The 21,142-nt window shown below is 48.9% G+C and overlaps 2 protein-coding genes across 3 annotated transcripts in view; both read right to left on the reverse strand.

The window, feature by feature from the left end:
• The window catches only part of LOC137421804 (uncharacterized), a 342,299-nt gene that overhangs the window by 12,676 nt on the left and 308,481 nt on the right, over positions 1-21,142 (reverse strand). The gene's annotated exons all lie outside the window — the stretch shown is intronic.
• Positions 7,236-21,142, reverse strand: part of LOC137422719 (uncharacterized) — a 53,123-nt gene continuing 39,216 nt past the window's right edge. The window contains exons 4-8 of the mRNA XM_078772859.1: positions 20,319-20,457; positions 19,968-20,210; positions 19,617-19,849; positions 12,720-12,813; positions 7,236-7,645 (exon numbers count right to left, since the gene is read on the reverse strand). Coding sequence (XP_078628985.1) covers positions 7,392-7,645; positions 12,720-12,813; positions 19,617-19,849; positions 19,968-20,210; positions 20,319-20,457 — 963 coding nt within the window. The 3' untranslated portion in view covers positions 7,236-7,391. The remainder of the gene's footprint in view (positions 7,646-12,719; positions 12,814-19,616; positions 19,850-19,967; positions 20,211-20,318; positions 20,458-21,142) is intronic.

Consider the following 21,142-nt stretch of genomic DNA (forward strand, 5'->3'; position numbering starts at 1 on the left):
CCTGCTTCCTGAGGCTCGTTTGCACGACGTGCTTGAGGCCTCCTTTCTTGCTTCCTAAGGCTCGTTTGCACGATGTGCTTGAGGCCTCCTTTCCTGCTTCCTGAGGCTCGTTTTGCACGACGTGCTTGAGGCCTCCTTTCCTGCTTCCTGAGGCTCGTTTGCACGACGTGCTTGAGGGCTCCGAGTGCTTCTGCTCACTGAGGATCTCACCTTCGAAAGTGTTGCGTTTACATTCTGTACACCTGGCCATCTTAGCTACTTAACGTGCAGTGTAAACGAACCTTTTCTTTGTTATCAATGGTGATCTCAAGCTTATGGAGGAGCTTGTATGTGTAATGTATTTGGGAGGACGACTCGGCCATCCTTGTGCTTTTACATGAATTGATTTGGACCGGTGTGTACGGTGTGTACCCGGGTTAGAATAGGTACACCGTATCCCTGCGTGTCGTAAGAGGCGACTAAGAGGGTTGGCGTCAGGAAGGGCATCCGGCCATAAAAACATTGCCTCAAAAAGAGAACCATGACATTACAACTACATATGGGCAGGGTACAGCCCGAAGTGGAGATCGGTTTCTGAGGTTTGGGACATGGAATGGAGGGACAATGACAGGGAGATCAGGAGAAGTGGTGGAAGTATTGATCAGAAGAAGAGTGGACATATGTTGTGTGCAAGAGACGAGATGGAAGGGAAGTGGTGTGAGAATGGTGAAGGGTAGGCAGGGACAGAAATACAAGTTTGTGTGGAAAGGGTGCCCGGAGGGCATGAATGGTGTTGGTGTCCAGTTTTCTGAGGAGTTTGTAGACAGTGTGGTGAGTGTGACTAGAGTGAGTGATAGGTTGATGATGGTGAAAATGATGATTGGAAAGCTCTTGGTGAACGTCATCTTGGGATATGCTCCGCAGGTTGGTCGGAGCGATGAAGAGAAGGACAAGTTCTGGTGTGCGAAAGAGAAGCTGATGGAAAACGTGAAAGATGAGGAAGTTGTTGTGGTAGGAGGAGACCTAAATGGACATGTGGGAAGGAGTATGGACGGTTTTGAGGGAGTTCATGGGGGTTACGGATATGGTGTGAGAAATGGAGAAGGTGAAAGGATTTTGGAGTTTGCTGATCGAGCTGATTTGTTGATTTGTAATACTCAGTTCCAGAAAGGGGATAATAAGCTTGTTACATACACGTCAGGTGGGTCGACGACAACCGTTGACTACCTGATGGTGCGTAGGCGAGATAGGGGGCACCTCCGGGACACAAAGGTGATCCCGGGGGAGGAGGCTGTTTCACAGCACCACTTGGTTGTCTGCGACATAAGGGTGAAAGGTGCGAGGAGAGCTCGGCAGGTGAAGTACCAACCGAGAATGAAGGTGTGGAGGTTGAAAGAGGTGACAGTAAGGGAGGCATTAAAAGAGAGGCTGAGTAGGGTAGAGGATGATGTGGTTGAGCTTTAACGTGGTTGGATGTCAATGAAAGATAGTCTGTTGGGAGCCATTGGTGGGGTATGTGGATGGACAAAAGGACTACCGAGGCACTCGGAAACATGGTGGCGGGATGATGAAGTTGGAAAGAGGATTGACGAGAAGAGGAAGAAGTTCAAGGAGTGGCAGAAGGCGAAGGGTATGGGAGCAGAAAAAGCAGAGCATGAAAGTTATAAGGCAGCCAAGAAGGCTGCAAAGAAAGAGGTAGCAAAGGCGCAGGAGACATGGAGGAAAATGGTCGGAGAACGCTTGGATTCGGAAGAGGGTCAGAGAGCAGTATTCAGGATTGCAAAGCAGATAGCAAAAGAGAGGTGTGATGTGATGGGGGTGAGTTGCTTGAAGGATGAAGTGGGACAAATCATTGTGGACCCAGATGGAATTAAAGGAAGATGGAAAAGATATATGGAAATGCTGTTGAATACACAGAATGAATGGGATGGCAACATAGAGAGTAACCCAGTTTTATGAACGGCAGAGAAGATAACTGAGAAGGAAGTTGAGGAAGCGATAAAAGCAATGAAGAGTAGAAAGGCGGGAGGGCCGACGGGAGTTGTGGGAGATATGTTGAAGGCAGCAGGAAGTTGGGGTGTGAAGAGAATGGCAGAGATCTGCAATCTGGTGGTGAAAGAAGGCCGCATTCCAGTGGATTGGGAACTGAGTACCCTCGTCCCTCTATACAAGGGGAAAGGTGACCCTCTGGAGTGTGGCTCGTACCGAGCGATAAAGTTATTGGAGCATGGAATGAAGGTATTGGAAAGGGTGTTGGAGAGGAGGATAAGGAGGAAGGTGAAGATCGACGAAATGCAGTTTGGATTTATGCCAGGAAGAGGAACGACAGACGCGCTCTTTATTGTGAGGCAGTTGCAGGAGAAGTACATGGAGAAGAGGAAGAAGTTGTTTCTCCGGTTTGTTGATCTGGAGAAAGCATTCGATAGGGTTCCACGCGAAGTATTGACATGGGCATTGAGGAAGTTAGAAGTGGAGGAATGGTTGATCAGAGATGTGATGGCAATGTACAAAAGAGCGCGCACAGCTGTAAGGACGAAGGACGGGAACAGTGGTGAGTTTGAGGTGAAGGTGGGAGTGCATCAGGGGTCGGTACTGAGTCCACTGCTATTTGTAGCTGTGATGGAGGTGTTGGCTCAGACCGTAAAGGAGGGTTTACCGTGGGAGTTGTTGCATGCAGATGATCTGGTGTTGAATGCGGAAAGTATGGATGGACTGAAGGAAAAGATGAACAAGTGGAAGGAATGTATGGAGACAAAAGGTCTGAAGGTGAATATAGGAAAGACGAAGGTGGTGGCAAGTGGTAAAGCATGTGGTGAGGTGGAAAGAACTGGGAAGTGGCCATGTGCTATGTGCATGAAGGGTGTCGGAGTGAACTCCATTGAATGTACAATGTGCGCTGAGTGGGTTCATCAAAAATGTAGTGGTCTGAAAGGGTCATTAACCAGTTTGGCAGCTACATTCAAATGTAAGGTGTGCACAAAGGGAGCTGCAGATGGAGGAAATGTTGAGTTGGATCTTGGAGACGGCGTGAAGCTGGAAGGTGTGAAAACATTTTGCTACCTCGGAGACATGCTGAATGGAGAAGGTGGATCAGACTCAGCAACGGTTGCTAGAGTGAGATGTGCATGGAAGAAGTTTCGGGAACTGAGTGGTGTGCTGATGAGGAGGGGAGTGTCGTTGAAGCTGAAGGGAAAGGTGTATGCTGCATGTGTGAGAAGTGTTATGATTTATGGGTGCGAGACATGGGTCATGAATGTAGAGCAGCAACGAAGGCTGGAAAGGGTGGAAATGCGAATGGTTTGGTGGATGTGCGGAGTGTCGTTGAGAGAGAGGACGACAAATGATGAATTGCGAAAGATGATGGGAATAGAGCCTGTGATTGATGCTGTGAAGAGGAACAGGTTGAGATGGTTTGGTCATGTGTTGAGGAAGGATGAAAGTGACTGGTTGAGAAGAGTGATGGAAATGAATGTAGAAGGAAGTAGAGGACGGGGAAGACCGAGAAAGACTTGGCTAAAGATGGTGGAAGAAGAAATGCGGGAAAGGGGGTTAACAAGGAGAGATGCAGAAAATATGGCAAAATGGAGAAGATTGTCATGGGGACCGCAAGGCTAACCCCCGCTCTAGCAGGGAAAATGGCCTTAAAATGCATGTTGTTGTTGTTGATGTCATCAGTGCCTTTATTGTAACGCCATAATTCGACAAATACAACACTTATCCGATAATTATGAATTCTTTTTCTCTACAACTGTTGGTCCGATTGACACGAAATTTTCACCATGGGAGCACCTCCTCCTTTAAAATATTTTAATGATAATCATGACGTCGTAGGTCATGTGGTGCAGGCGCCATCTTGGAAAAAACAAAAAATGTTGCACCTCTATATCTCCAAAACCGCTCTGTGGAAAAAATCTAAACGTGGCTCATTGTAAAGAACTCCATATGGGGAATAGGTGTTCTTATTGATGACATCATTGGTGCCATAATGATGACGTCATAATTCGACAGGGACAACGCTTAGTCTGACGAGTTTGAAATTTATTTCACCAGGTGGTAATGGAAGAGCAGGGGAGAGTGATACACATCATGGTGAAGCTCTGCCAGGTTTAGGAGAAAGGGGATGGGTGGGGGCAGAGTGACAAACATCTCCTGATGGGGGCAGGGCTATGGGCGCCTGAAAAGGTAGAGAGTGTCAGGAGAGTGTGAGGGGAGGAGCCTGTGTCGTACAGGTTTAAGGCTCTTGAGCATCACATCGATCTGAACAGAATTGGCAATGTGCCGGGAGGGAGGAGTTTGAGAAGCGCAAGGATCACGTTGATCCTGTTGGGAGTGTGCCAGGGGGGGCGATGTGCTCGGAGGAGAATTTGGAAAGTGCAAGAGAGGGTTTCTAGAGTGCGCTGAGAGGAGAGCTTTTGCAGGAGATGTCCTGCCTGCCTTCGCCCTGCGGCGGTTCTTGTCTGTGTGCTTTCTGTTCATTGTCCTGCCCGCTTCACCAATGCCTCTTCACCGTCTCCTTATGACCTTGTCATGGCCTGCTCGTCCTGCCTGTCCGTGGCTGCTTCGCTGCCAACCCCCCACCCCCCACCCCTCCTCCTTCGACGTTCCAACTACTGGAGATAAGAGAAGTCCCTTGTTATTGTTCTTGTTCCCTTTCCCCATCTGTGAAAAAATCTGGAGTGAGGAGCCCTATATTTCTCTTGATTGACTTCAAGTCATTGCATATACTTACTTATTGATTACTTGTTACCTGTTTCCCATTTTTTTCCCTTCTCCAATCAAGTCGTCCTTTTCCCGCCGTCGGATTCAATCTTCCCTGTTTTGTTGTATTCGGGAATGACCCCAATGGTTTTACAAGAGCTTTAAGGTTGTTGTGTTTCTCCTCACAACCGCATGTGTGCAATTCCGCTATAATTGATGCAGTTTGAGGAAGTCAAAGCCATTTCAGTCCATCCATCCAGCATCGGTGTTAATTGATGGCGGATGTGCAAGATTTGGTGGCACGAAGATACCGCGAGGATGAAGGAAGTGAGCCGGGAGTGGAGCTAGTGAGGATCCCAGGTTAGGAACCTCCAGCATTCCTGAGCGGACGAGCCAGAAAACGGATGCGATGACCATCCAGGCCAAGTTAAAAATTTTAAGACAAATGAATAATAAAATGAATGAGATGGGTGAACAAATGAAGGGAGACATGAATAAGATGGGTGAGCATATGAAGAGATATTATTAATATATATATGTAATATGGGTGAAATTATAATATAATATGGGTGAGAAAATAAATAGAAATGAAGACGATTTGGAAAACAAAATGGATGAGAGCAAAAGGGAGATGAGAACACAATGGGTGAGGTTTGAAAATAAAATAGATGAACAAAAGAATGAAATGAATGAGATGAAAAGTGATTTGGGAGTGAGGTTGGAAGAAATAATGAATTAACTCGGAGAGCGAATGGATGGATTAGAGAGGAAAATGGAGGCTCAATTGGGGCACAGGGTGTGAAAACTGGAGGACAAACTAGGGGCACAGGCAGGGAGATATTTGTTGGGTAATGGTCTGGAAGAGCATCGCACCGGGGTGAATGTCGCTTTGCTCTCGTGGAAAGAGACCATCCATGTGATGAGCAGCCCTGAGGGCATTAATCCAACCACATTGTGGTCCTGCACCGCATGTGGACAAGACCATGAGGTGTATCCAGATTATCCCCTCCCAGAAGGTCATTTATGGGCCAGATAGCTTTTTACTGACAACTTGAGTGATGTAGTAATACCTCGGACAGTACACTCGGTTTTCAGGAGCTTTGAATATCAATATGTAATACTTTCACTTGGGATCCCAGCGTACCGCGGGCGTTTGTGAGAGGTCCGTTGGGTGCTGTGTGAGTGGAAATGGCACGCGCGAGGAAAAAGTGTGCGTCAAAGAGTGAGCGTGTTACAAAGTGTGGGAGTGATACCGAGTGCGAGAGCGAATGCACGTCGGAGGGTCAGTGTGAAACAGTGTACGGAGTGTGACACGGAGAGTGAGTTGGTGGTGGAGCGGGTGCGAGGATGCACGGTTGGGATGGACGGCGAGAGTGTGCGAGAACGCACACCTGAGTTGGTGGTGGCCCGAGTGCGGGAGACCACATCGGAGCGCGTGATGGTGAGTGTTATAGAGGATGTAACAGGAGAGTGTGCGCAAGAGGGTGTGCGAGAGGTGTGGTGTGTAACAGGGAGTGTGGTGATGGAATGGACGGAGTGTGTGGGATGCACGGGAGGCGCCGAGACGCCGGGTTTCGCGAGTGTAAAAGGGGTCGCGTATGCGTGCGAGCCTGCAAGTGAAGCATCGACGTGGACCGGGGCAGCGAATAAGATTCCAATGGAATGCTGTTCTCCCCTCTGGGCTGGTGCTCCTGCCTCACACCTACCTCGGCTTCACGCTGTTGAAACAAAAGTTTTCAGAATCATTGGAATCTCCCGCGATGAAGCTAACTCCAAGGGCCTTTCACTCACTCAACGAAGGTAGGGTTGATGGTCTTTCTGTCTTCGACCGACTCTGCTCCGGCCCAGCTCCCTCAGCTCTGTCTGTGCTCTGTCCCACAAATATTCCTACAGGTGACACAAGATCTGCCAGCAACCCTCTTATGATGAAACTGCCAAATTCAAGACTCTCTGCTCACCTTCACTGTTTCATTCCTCTTTTCTCCCTCCCTCCAAGTCTTTAAAACAGCTGTTCACCACCATCTCTTATCTTCCCCCATCCAAAACCTTGATCTTTTCTGCCCCCGTTAATTTCACCCCAATTCCACTTTTTTGAAATACCAACTTCTTTCCTGGAGGTCGTAGCAGTGCCCATGTGTTTTATACCTCTCTTCTCCCCCCCCCCCCCATGATACCGTTCCCATGCCTCGCCCCCCCCAAGCCCTCTCCCTCCCATAGATCTCCCGATGTCCCTGTTCTCCACTGTTGGACTTGTGTGCTTCCCTCTCTATCTCCCCATCTTGTCTCCCGCTCCCTTTATCATATGTTTTATGTGTCAGTTTGTTTTTTGTGATTAATGTTAGCTCTTACACGAGCATCGATCTTGTATACAAAAAAAAAAAAAAAAAAAAGTGTCGGTATGTAGGTATGGGCCTTACAAGGGCAGAATGGGTGGGTGATGGCATATCAAAAATTCCACAATCTTTTACCATTGGTAAAAACGACAAGAATTGGTTTCAGAACCTGTCGACTTACTGGATCATCACTTTGAAGAGAACTTCCACCATTGCTTTTCGAAATTTTTGTGATTTTCTCTTCCATGAGTCTCAAAACATTCTGATTCCCATCACTGCTGTGGCTCTTATTTGTTTGAAACAAGAAGACGTGGCTCTGCATTGGCTTGTGTTTGATGGAAACCGAAATGAGGGACCCGGCTGCAAGCACAATAAATGGCATCATTTCAGTAAATTCCTCAATATTTGCAAATAGTGCACTGGAAGGCTTGCATTGGTATCTTCAATGTGACGAGCAACAGAAAGGATATCAGTCGCCGGGCAGGGACAATTAACGTGGAAAGTACTCGATTCAACATTGGATGAGATGCTTCTTGTCGCGTCCTGAAACTTCTGAGGACACCACTTCTGTAGATCTGATTCCAGTTCATTTAAAAATTCTTCATTTGCCGCTGTCTTTTGATACTGCAAAACAACTTAACAAAGAAATACCAAATAAAGTTAGAACAAAATAAGAATTCATCTGAATAACTCTTTCCGTTTTAATTAAATATCTTGATGCAGAGGCAAATGCAGATGGGATTCAAACGTTCAGAAGAAGAACCCCCTGTGTTCACCAGGCCCACAGCAACCTCACCCCCACCTCACCCCTTCCACGCTCCCTCCTCCTCCCCCCACATCCCCAACCCACCAGTTGGCCCTTTTAATGAACCACATTATTGTCTTTTAATAAAATAATGATTTATTGAGATTCTGCTTTGACAGACAGTTTCATTATGACAAGTTGTCAGAGACAAGTTATCCAAGACTGCACCCTGATGACTCAAGTGTTAGATTAAAGCGCGGCGTTACGCGCGCTGCTTGTGAGCAAGGAGGAAGCGGACAAGCGGTAACATATAAACGTCTTTATTGTAAGACTACACTGTAACACTGTACTGTCCCGGGCTGGGCGCCCGGTGTATATCATGAGGCCACGCCTACCCCTGGTGCGTGGCCACCGCCCACTTGGTGCGCGGAATGATGTCACCACGCCAGTGGGCTTTTGTGTCCGCCACACGCGCCCCCCCAGAATTCCCGCGCACCTGGAGGGCCAGTTTGCGGGGCAGACGAATGACCCGGCCGAAGCGCCCCCTGGCGATCGGCGGCGTCCGGGGTGCAGGGATGCCAGGTGGGATGCCCCTGGCTGCCCCTGGGATGGGTGCAGGACCGGGGGCCGGCGTGGCGGCGGGGCTGGGCGGTGCCGGGGGTCCGCCCGCAGGAGGGCGGCCCCGACGTGGGGGTCGGGCCACTGGCGGTGGATGGTCCACATCGAGGTGGGCCGGCTTGAGGCGGTCTACCGAAACGCGGTCAGGAGTACCGCCGATGTCCAGGGTGAAGTGCTTCGCCCCGGTCTCCAGCACGCGGAAAGGCCCGTCGTACGGGGGCCGCAGTGGTGTCCGATGGGCATCGTGGCGGACGAAGACGTACTCCGCCGTGCGAAGCTCCGGGGCGACGTGCGTCGGTGGGTGCCCGTGGCATGCCGTTGGCACCGGGGCGAACCTCTGGGCGGTCTCTTGTAGAGCGGAGCGCTGCTGTGCCGCGGACCATGGTGCCGTGGAGTCGGGGAGGAACTCGCCCGGCACCCGCAGCGGTTGCCCGAAGACCAATTCCGCCGCGGATGCGCGCAGGTCCTCCTTGGGCGCCGTCCGGAGGCCCAGCAGGACCCAGGGGAGCCTGTCGACCCAGCCGCCGTCGCGGAGGGTGGCCCGGAGCGCGGCCTTCAATGAGCGGTGAAATCGCTCACACAGGCCGTTAGCCTGGGGATGGTAGGCCGTGGTTCGGTGCAGCCGGACCCCGAGCCCCTGCGCAACCGCCCCCCAGAGCTCCGAGGTGAACTGGGGGCCGCGGTCGGATGAGATGTCTGAGGGGGCGCCGAACCGGGCGACCCAGGTGGCGATGAAAGCCTGCGCGACATCGGCCGCCGTTGTCGACGCCAAGGGCATGGCCTCCGGCCACCGGGTGGTGCGGTCCACCATGGTGAGGACGTAGGTGAAACCCCGCGAGGGGGGCAGAGGTCCCACCAGGTCCACGTGGACGTGGTCAAACCGGCGTTCCGGCACCGTGAACGGGGCCAACGGGGCCTGGGTGTGCCGGTGCACCTTGGCGCGCTGGCACGCGAGGCACGTCCTGGCCCAGCCGAGGACGGCCTTCCGGAGGCCATGCCAGACGAACTTGTCGGCGATCAGCCTTTGGGAGGCCCTCGCGCCCGGGTGGGACAGGCCGTGGATGGCGTCAAACACCTGGCGCTGCCAGCCCGCGGGCACGATGGGGCGAGGACGCCCGAGGGAGACGTCGCACAAGAGGGCCGCGCCCGTGCCGTCAAACGGCACCTCGGTGACGCGGAGGCCCGTGACGGCGGTCCGCAAGGCCTGGACGTCGGGGTCAGCGGCCTGGTCCGCTGCCATCCGGGCATAGTCGATGCCGAGGTGGACTGCGTGGGCGACGGCCCGGGAAAGGCAATCCGCCACCGGGTTGTCCTTCCCCGCGACGTGCTGGATGTCCGTCGTGTACTCGGACACGGCCGAGAGGTGACGCTGCTGCCGGGCCGACCACGGCTCGGTGACTTTGCCCATCGCAAAGATCAGCGGCTTGTGGTCGACGAAGGCAGTGAACGCCCGGCCCTCGAGCAGATGGCGGAAGTGCCTGACCGCCAAGTGAAGTCCGAGCAACTCGCGGTCGAAGGTACTGTAACGGCGTTCGGGCGGGCGAAGCTGCCGGCTAAAGAACGCCAGCGGTTGCCAAGCTCCACGCACCCATTGCTCATGCACTGCGCCCACCGCGTAGTCCGAGGCATCGGTGGTGAGGGCGATCGGTGCATCGGGCGCCGGGTGCGCGAGCATGGTGGCGTTAGCCAAGGCGAGCTTCGCGCCCGTGAACGCCGTGTCCATCTGCTCGGTCCAGGTAACGTCGCCTTTGCCCGGCTTACCTCGGAGAGCTTCGTGCAGGGGGCGCAGGAGCTGGGCGATACGGGGCAGGAACCGATGGTAAAAGTTCACCATGCCCAGGAACTCCTGCAGCCCTCTGATCGTGCGGGGGCGCGGAAACCCCTTCACCGCCTCCACCTTGGCCGGTAGGGGGACGGCTCCGTGCCTGGTGACACGGTGCCCCAGAAAATCGATTGTGGCGGCGCCGAACCGGCACTTTGCGGGGTTCACAATCAGGCCATGCTGGCCCAGGCGTTCGAAGAGCGTGCGGAGGTGGCGTAGGTGCTCTTCGCGGGACGCGCTGGCGACGAGGATATCGTCCAGGTAAACGTAGACAAAATCCAAGTCGCGCAGGACGCTGTCCATCAGTCGCTGGAACGCCTGAGCCGCATTCTTCAGACCGAAGGGCATGCGCAAGAACTCGAAGAGTCCGAATGGCGTGATGACCGCCGTCTTCGGGACGTCCTCCGGCCTGACGGGGACCTGATGGTAGCCGCGTATGAGGTCCACCTTCGAGAAGAAGGACCTGCCCGCCAAACGGGCGGAAAAGTCCTGAATGTGGGGGACGGGGTAGCGGTCGGGAGTCGTGGCGTCATTGAGACGGCGATAGTCCCCGCACGGTCGCCATCCCCCGCCGGGCTTCGGCACGATGTGCAGCGGCGACGCCCAAGCGCTCTCTGAGCGCCGAACGATGCCGAGTCGCTCCAGGGTAGCGAACTCCGCTTTTGCCACCGCCAGCTTCGTCGGCTCGAGGCGGCGTGCCCGGGCGTAGACCGGTGGCCCGACGGTGGGGATGTGATGGGCCACCCCGTGCTTGACGGCCCCCGCCGAGAAGGTGGGCCGCGTGAGGGCCGGGAAGCCGGCGAGGAGGCGGGTGAATGCGTCCGCTGCCGGAAGCGTACAGACCAACGTGGCCGGAACCGAATCGTTCGGCAAGCCGCTTGGCAAGCCGCTCGTTGAGCTGGGCAACGCACAAGCGAGCGAGCTGAACGTCTCGGCCTGGACAAGCCGTCTGCGCTTGACGTCGACCAGGAGCCCATTAGCGCACAGGAAGTCCGCGCCAAGCAGTGCCATGGGCACGTCGGCGGTGACGAACGTCCATCGGAAAACCTGCCCTCCAAACCGCAGAGAGAGGCAGCGTTTTCCGTACGTACGGATGGGCGTCCCGTTCGCGGCAAGCAGCGCGGGGCCCCCACCCGCGGCGTGCTTGTCTGACGTGCCGGCGGGAATGACACTCACCTGCGCTCCCGTGTCGCACAGGTAACGGCGCCTGGAGAAGGTGTCCATTATGAACAGCAGGCTGTTCGAATGGCCGGCGCTCATCGCCACTATTGAGCGCCGGCCCGGGCGTTTCCCGACCCGTTGAAGGAGCACGGCGGATGACACCGCCGAGCTTCGTGGCCGAACTTGGCATGGAACCAGCACCAGGTGGTGGAGCTGGAGGAGCGCGGCTGGCTCCGCCAGGCCGGTGGAGTTGGCGGGTTTCCCCGCGGTGGCGGTTTTCGCCGCGGCGGTGGGCGGGGCGTGGCGGCGTTCACGAGGTGCGTATCAGCATGCTGCTGAACATCAGCGTGCTGTAGAAGCTGATGCTGTGGAACATGCTGCTGAACATCAGCGTCGAGGGCCGTGACGGCCACGCCGACGCTCGCCCGCATGTCCGAAGCGGCGAAGTACCTGTCCGCCTCGGCCGCCAATGCTCGGGGTTCCGTTAGCTCGGTCCCGGCCAACGCGAGGCGGACCTGCGCTGGAAGTTGGCGCCGGAAAAGTGCCCGGAATAGCGAACCGGGGGCTTCGTCGCCCAACAGTGACAGCATATGGTCCATTCGGACCGACGGGCGCGTCTCACCGAGCTCGGGGAGATCCAGGAGGCGGTCGGCCCGTGCGTCGTCCGTAAGGCCGAACGTGGCTAGGAGTAGCCGCTTGAGTGCCTCGTACTTGTGGCCATTCGGTGGGTGGCGAAGGACGGACACAACTCGAGCGGCCGTGCCGGGCCCGAGGGAGGCGACGACGTGGCAATAGCGCGTGTCATCGCCGGTGAGGCGCCGAAGCTGAAATTGGGCTTCGGCCTGGACGAACCAGACTTCGGCCTGAGCCTCCCAAAATTCCGGAAGTTTGACGAAGTCGGCCATGGCGATGGCGTCGCGTGTGGAAGGATCGCTCCAGCAGATCCAACGTCGAGGGTCACCAGTAAAGCGCGGCGTTACGCGCGCTGCTTGTGAGCAAGGAGGAAGCGGACAAGCGGTAACATATAAACGTCTTTATTGTAAGACTACACTGTAACACTGTACTGTCCCGGGCTGGGCGCCCGGTGTATATCATGAGGCCACGCCTACCCCTGGTGCGTGGCCACCGCCCACTTGGTGCGCGGAATGATGTCACCACGCCAGTGGGCTTTTGTGTCCGCCACAAGATTGCATTTAACATAAAATGACAAGTAAGTGAATGATCTTCACAAAACACCAGTGTGGATGTTTCACATGCAATTTAATGTTGTAGTCGTTCAGCATTGCGTGCTGTGAATTTTTCAGTACCAACAGGAGGAATCAGTACAGATCATCATCAAATACAAGACAAAAGACAATAATACCTTGAAGATCATCATTTTCTAGTGATCGCTGATTAAATTGCCAATTCTCGGGCTGAGGGTGAGCCGAACCATCTGAGCTGCGTCTGGGTGATTTCTGGAATGAAATAAGTATCTCAGTAACTTGACAAATTTAAACATCTTTACAAATTGTTTCCCGAAGCAACTGTGGTGCATGTCCCATGTTAAACAGGAAGATCATGATTGCATGAGCATCTTACCATCCTGTCAGGCCTTGGTCAGTATGTTACAGAACAATCAGATATTAAATGAGGATTATGCAAACTCACATTAACTATTCAGCAGTAAATTTTTTGCCATTCCAAAATGACAACACATGTTAAACACCTCATAGCTGACAACAGGCTGTCTGACTTGAAGAAGATGTGATCCACCACTGCCTGAACGTTAGTACCCTGCGCTCGCGAAGCGATAAGCGGGGTTAAGCATTCAGGTACGTAGGTACGTGTCTGCATTTCAGTAAAGTAAAATGTGTGCCATGTCAGTATTTTAAAAAACCATTTTCTCGGCAACCGTTGGTCTGATTGAAATTAAATTGTCACCATAGGAGCGCCTCCTCCTTTAGAATATTTTAATGAAAAATCATGACGTCATAGGTCACGTGTTACAGGCGCCATCTTGGAAAAACCAAAAACGTTGCACCTCTATACCTCCAAAACCGCTCCATGGGAAAAAATTGAAACATGGCTCATTGTCAAGTACTCCGCTTGGGGAATAAGATATGTCATTGATGATGTCATCGGTACTTTAATTGTGACGTCATAATTCGACAAGTACAATGCTTGATTCGATCAGTATGAATTTTCTCTGCAATTCTTGGTCCGATTGACACGAAATTTTCACCATAGGAGGGCCTCCTCCGGTAGAATATTTCGATTATTATGACATCAGAGGTCACATGGTACAGGCGCCATCTTGGAAAACTTCGCACCTCTAAATCTCTGAAACCACTCCATGGAAAAAAATGAGACCTGGCTCATTATCAGCGACTCCCCATGGGGAATAAGATATGTTAATGATGATGTCATCAGTGCCTTCGTTATGACATCATAATTCGACAAATACAACACTTAACAATCCGATCATGATTAAAAAAAATTCAGCAACTGTTGGTCTGATGGACACGAAATTTTCACCATTGGAGCACCTCCTCCTTTAGAATATTTTAATGATAATCATGACGTCATAGTTCCTGTGTTACAGGCGCTATCTTGGAAAAACTTTGCACATCTATATCTCCAAAACCGCTCGATGGAAAAAATTGAAACGTGGCTCATTTAAATAACTCCATATGTGGAATAGGTATTGTTAATGATGACATCATTGGTGCCATAATTATGACGTCATAATTCGACAGGGACAACGCTTGGTCTGATCAGTTTAAAATGTATTGAGCATGATGTTTGCAACAATTATTTAGAGAATAAAAATTTACGATGTCATCGCTCTTGTGGTCTGGCAGCCATATTGGATTTAAAAAAAAAAAAACCTTGAAAAACGAAGAGTTGGCTCACACCAAGTTGACTGCGCAGGGTAAGTATTCTATGAATACCATCTAGTGTTGTTCATGTGACCAAAGCTGCCGTTTCGGTGAAACCCTCCATTAGCAAATTATTTCAGGCTGTTTGGTGAAGTTAGTTAACAAATGAGACATTGTAGCGGTTACCGCTGGATGTACATAATCGCCTTGCACCGGCCAGAACACGGCCAGACGCGCCTCTCCCGGGCATGCCCGGACTCACTGTTCCCGGGCACGCCCGAACCTCCCGGGCACGCCCGGTCTCGTCTTTCCCGGGCATGCCCGCTCTCGCCTTTCCAGGGCTCGCCCAGAGCGTCCGGGCATGCCCGCTATCGCCTTTCCAGGGCTCGCCCAGAGCGTCCGGGCATGCCCGCTATCGCCTTTCCAGGGCTCGCCCAGAGCGTCCGGGCATGCCCGCTATCGCCTTTCCAGGGCTCGCCCAGAGCGTCCGGGCATGCCCGCTATCGCCTTTCCAGTGCTCGCCCAGAGCGCCCGGGCACACCCAGCCTCGACTTGCCAGGCCGCAGCCAAACACGCCCGGGCAGGTCCAGACTCGCCTTTCCAAGGCTCGCCCTTTATACCCGGGCATGCCCGGTATAGCTTTTGCCGGGCAAACTTCCCGACATAAATGTGTATATATATTGTTGCCCGAAAAACGGGCTTGTCAGAATACCTGAGCTGTTTTGTTTCAATAAAGCAACTCGGACGAATTCCGTCTTTGGTCGCGTCAATTCTTTCGACTCGCGTTGGAGCGCAGCTCCTTCAACATGTTTTATTTTGAGTTTCTTTCTTTCTACAGCATCTTCTGTATGAAGTTACACATGGATAACAAGCGAGACAAGGACACTTGGGGATACATCAATGAAAACAGACATGAAAAAATTACATTAACAAATACAGTAATGGATAAATCAACATAATACATTTGATTAAAAACTGAAATCCCAAAATCTTGGAGAAGTGCAAACATTAAACTGGATAACCTGAGCTGATTATTTAAGTGTAATAATTTTCATGTCTTCTTGTATTCGGATGAACATATAACACAGGTTAGATAAGGCAAAACTGCCTTTTTCTTCAACCCGATGTCGCGTGCCATTCTTTATCCAGTCACATGCCAAGGAATTATTTAAAGTGATACCCAAACAAAAAAGCATATTTAATTCATCCTAAAATTTCACTCCATCCTAAATTATGGAACTCCATCCTAAAATTTCAAGTCTTCTTTATTTATTTTTACCCTCTTCGTTTTTGGGATGACACACTCCCTGTGGAGTTAATTTAAAAAACTACACACACACTCTAAGACGTCACGACGTCGACCGATATGCCTCCACCCACATTATCACATCGTTATAATACTTGTACCAAGTTTGATTTAAATCGATTCAGCTGTTCTCAAGTTATCACATTTTTACCTGACATAACCTCTGACCTTTGACCTCTTGACCCCAACATTTAATCAGTTCATGTATGCATCATTATACATTATTATACATCATCATTCAAACATACCTGCACCAAGTTATAATTTAAATCCATTCAGCTGTTCTCAAGTTATCACATTTTTACCTGACATAACCTCTGACCTTTGACCTCTTGACCCCAACATTTAATCAGTTCATGTATGCATCATTATACATTATTATACATCATCATTCAAACATACCTGCACCAAGTTATAATTTAAATCCCTTCAGCTGTTCACAAGTTGGAACATTTTTTACCTGACATGACCTCTGACCTTTGGCCTTTGACCTCAGGACCCCAAAATCGAATCAGTTAATCTTCATAACATTATACATATCTGCACCAAGTTTGAATTAGATCGCTTCAGCTGTTATCAAGTTATAGACATATTACAGACTTTGACCTTCGACCTCTTGACCCCAAAAACTAATCAGTTAATCTTTACATCATTATATATACCTGTACCAAGTTTGAATTAGATCACTTCAGCAATTCTCAAGTTATACACCTATTACAGACTTTGACCTTTAACCCCAAATTCTAATCAGTTAATTTTTACATCATTTTTACATTACATCCGTCTGTGTCATGTTGGGCGGTGTATGATACATCGAGGCGCGATTTAAAAATATATATCTCTGCATTTTCCCATGTGTGCATGAATGTTCCCAATTATTGCTGAAACCGAGTCTAAAACCATTGATACAAATGAAATCAGATGGTGAGTTAGATTGAAGATAAAGGTGTATTACAGGCCTTTGAGGATTCATTTCGTTCTATAAACGGAAACTTTCATCGAATTTTCTTCCCGTGTTTTTTCTAGCGAATCTAAAACCATGTTAGCGACTGTGAAAAATGAAATGATATATCGAATTTGAGTTGAAATAAACCTGTGTGAGAGAGAAAGACAGCACAGGCCTAACTAAACAGGCCTCAAAGCTATGTGAGTTAATAAAATGGAGGATATTTGTTTATGAGGCCTCTCCCAGGATGGATGGAGCTACTCTCTAAACTGAGTAAGCCACACCCCACGACAGACAGACAGACAGAATCACCTACGACTCATATAATATAGTTTGCAGACTTTGACCTTTAACCCCAAATTTTAATCTATTAATTTTTACATCATCATACATACCAGTACCAAGTTTGAATTACAGTACATCACTTCAGCCGTTCTCAAGTTATAGACCCATTACAGACTTTGACCTTTGCCCCCAAAATCAAATCAGTTCATCTTTACAACATTCTACATAATTGTACCAAATTTGGTCAGAATCCCATCACTGGTTCACAAGTTATCGCGGGTAACAGGATTTTTACCGAACATGACCTCTGCCCTTTGACATTTGCCATCGTGACCGCAAAATCGAATCAGTTAATCTTTACCTCATCATACATACCTGCACCAAGTTTGATTAAGATCCCTTCAGCCATTCTCAAGTTATCATGGCAACAAAAACCTATAACGGACGGAAGTACAGACGGACAGAAAACCTGAAAACATAATGCCTTCGGCGACTTTGGCATATAATTTAGGTCCTCAGGTGCTTGGTGCGCTTTTGAACATCAAATTACACAAAACAGTTGGGACCTCAGAACAAGTGGCTGAAGAATTCCTTCAAACACCTCATCGATACACAGGGGGATCTTCTTTCATTTGTGAACCATAAATGATTCCCATACACTAAAAACTATATCTGTTCGGAACCTAATATTTTGCGTAAATGTAGCCTAATGTTACAGAAAGACCTGACATGATCCACACAATTGATTAACTGAAATGAAGTGTTGAGAGTGTCCACCACCATGTTGGAGGCACAAATTCATTATTCGCAGCATGCGCTCTGACACGAAGTGGAGCATTTCTTGGGAAACAAGCATTCTGAGTATTGCGCTGCAATACATGTCCCCTACCAAATTTCAAAGTGCCATAACTTTGTCAAAAATGATCGAATATGCAAATTTATGCACGGTTGATGCTGGTTTTCAAACTTGTTCTGAGGTATGCTGAGACACGTGTGTCACGCCTCACCTCGTTGATAAGCCCGCAAGGTCGCTCCGTGGAGCGGCCTGCACGTATTGCACTGTGTGAATTATATAAATTATTACCAACTCACGGTCTGAGGTACTGGCGATTCAAGAGATATCCATTTTTTTATGGCACATTGGAGAAGCCAATGCGAGGTTTCTTCTTCCTCAGCTTGTCACAACTCTGTCAAATGCGATCGAGTTGAAAAAGTCAGAATTTGACCAAATCTGTTTTATTCATTTGTTAATATACCTCAGCTATTGACAAATCTTCAATTAGAATTTTATTTGAGGTTAAAATGACTGCGACAGGTCGTGTCCAACGATGCTTTCAGTCTGTACATGTGATAAATAATTAAATCCGCAAACTTTACGCCTCTTCTTCTTCACGCAATAACAACTTCTAGCTTCCAGACCGTACATCCAATCACCTTGAAAGTTTGCACACTTGTTACTCTTCATGACGTCTACTACAGTATGAAGTTTCACGTCGACAAATAAAGCGATTCAAGAGATATCCATTTTTAAAATATTTTCGTTTAATTAACGATATCTGCCAAACCACGTGAGCTATCGCAAATTCCAAAAGGACATTTTAGTAGACTGACATGCGGAACAGACCTGTGAAGTTTCCCCTCGATTGGATCAAAAATGAGGGAGAGGTTCGGTTTTAAAGGTTCATGCTTAAAAACGTCATAACTCTGAAACCATGTGACGCATGACGTCATGCTCGTCGACTTTTTTGTTCCTCATGGGTATGCGATTCTGCCTGCAAAGGTTGGCCTCGATCTGTTCAGCCGTTGCAGAGAAAAAGGGTTTTACGTGTTTTCACGAAAAGCAATATGGCGCCCGAACCACGTGACCTGTGACGTCATACTTACCATTAAAATATTCTACAGACGGAGTCCCTCCTATGGTGAAAATTTGATCTCAATCGGTCCAATTATTGCAGAGAAAATCTTTTTTAAAGGAAATTAAAACTTAAAATGGCACTGAGTTGAGGATCATCAGAATTATCAGAATTCCCAAAGTTCAAAGTGCCATAACTTTGTCAAAAATGATCGAAACGTCGTGAAGTTCGAACTCGATATGTAACTTATCATGAGGAAACCATGTACCAAGTTTGAAATCATTAGCATTAAGCGTTTAGAAAAAAGGTCCGGAAAACTGTTCTTTGCGTGACGGACTGACGGACTGACGGACTGACGGACTGACGGACTAACGGACTGACGGACTGACGGACTGACAGACTGACTGACGGAGGGACGGCGTGCAAACCTATAGTCCCCTCCGGTGTACACCGGTAGGGGACAAATAACCTTTTAACTTTCACGCAGATTGTTTCTCTGAACTGCTTCACCAGTTTCCATATCGCTGATTTTGAAGGTTTTATAAAACAACCAAAGCGACTTTGAAATGTAATTTGACATTCCCTAAAGGGTACATTCTTGATGTAATGTTCGATGAGAAACACGTGTTCGTCCACAGTGAGCGCCATGGCATGACGGAGTGAAAACCGTTAAACGGCACTGCCGGGTCACGTGGTAAACCACGTGATACCTCAAACTCTCAGGATCATGTTACGTCCTTCTGTAACATGAGGCCACATTTATATTAGGTTCCCAACAGATATAGTTTTTAGTGTATGGGGATTATTTATGGTTCTCGAAGAAAAAGAAAAAAAAAAATCACCCTGTGCTAATAAATACCAATTTTTTTCTCCAGCATATAAATATCGTACAAGTTGATCAACATTCTTGAATCAATAATATATCTGCACAACAACAAATTACAAGCCGTATCCTGCTGATTACAGTCTAAAGTATTGATGCCATTTCACTTAGTGATGAAAATCTTACTGTTTCAACGTTGTCATGATGTCCAGGAGTATTCGGCATTGACATGATTTCTTTAGCAACTTGTTCCACGGCATCCTCATTCTGCTTGCAGTCGTACGTGCCGTCTGATTCGAAGAAGAAGCAATCCACCACTGCACGGACATTGCTTTGTGCAACGTGTGCGGCGCTGTGAGGATTTGCCAAGTTCGTTTTCTTATGAAAGTGATTCATCACAATCAATATCACAGGCTCGTCTGGAAGCAAAAGAGACACAAAAGATCAAAAATGAAAGAGCCGGTGTAAATTTTGAACACATTTGTGCAAAGCACGTGGTATTTTGCAAGAGGAATGGCGGAAAGTTTACTTTGTTACCTCCAATGCGTCGGAGCGCAGCTTGAGCATCAGTTCGCACACGAGTAGAGTTAACACAGAAAAGGAGAAGCTGTTTATTATCAGCAATGGGGGTTCGTCTTGTATTATCAGCAATGGAGGTTCGTCCTGTATAAGCCTCGAAATGCAAATCCACATTTGTCTTGTGAAAATACGATTTCAACTTCGACAAAAAGTCTCGTTCTGCTCCCATTGAATGTCCATACGTGTCGTACTGCAAGAAAACTAAACAGAGGAGAAAAAAATAGTTTATTCAAGGAGTTAACTTTTCGATGGTAATTTGAAATCTCATATTAGTGTTCACCACAAGATAGCACAAACGAAGCACAACACCTGATTGCCGAGTTTTCTTTTCACGAGAAGGTGATTTTGCATCCTTTTCACGAGAAGGTGATTTTGCATCCTTTTCACGAGAAGGTGATTTTGCATTCTTTTCACCAGAAGGTGAAATTGATGGTGTAGTCTCCATCGCCTGAACAGAAAAATTATATAAATGATAAAGTAAACCAATCCGTTATGTAATGACATGACACCACCAAACGTCAAGGTAAGGTCCAGTCGTCAAGGTAAGGTCCGGTCACGTGACTCACACAGTTGTTAGCCATAGGTGTGAAACCTTATGAGGAGGATATTCTTCCCAATTACAGGTGGTTTCATGTCAGTAAACTCCATAATAAGATACTTGATCTTCAATGATTACTGGGAAACTATTAATGATTTAGTGGGTGCAGCATGGAAGGGGCTTCTTCAGTAACTTGTTATTATTTGGAATAAAACGAACAAGAGCAGCACCCATTACTGTTCGGCCTTGCAAAGCATCTTGGTTGTTGTTCATTTGGTGTCTAATGTTGTGTGTAGACTGGGTGCAGGACGGTCAACTTGATGCAAAGGCTTCATAAACGGCAACTTGATGCAAAGGCTTCATAAACAGCAACTTGAAGCAAAGGCTTCATCAACAGCAACTTGATGCAAAGGCTTCATAAACAGCAACTTGATGTTAAGGTTTCATCAACAGCAACTTGATGCAAAGGCTTCATAAACGGCAACTTGATGCAAAGGCTTCATCAACAGTGACTTGATGCAAAGGCTTCATAAACGGCAACTTGATGCAAAGGCTTCATCAACAGTGACTTGATGCAAAGGCTTCATAAACGGCA

Source organism: Myxine glutinosa, chromosome 2, assembly GCF_964187855.1.
Source record: "Myxine glutinosa chromosome 2, kmMyxGlut1.1, whole genome shotgun sequence".
In the NCBI taxonomy this organism is placed as follows: domain Eukaryota; kingdom Metazoa; phylum Chordata; class Myxini; order Myxiniformes; family Myxinidae; genus Myxine; species Myxine glutinosa.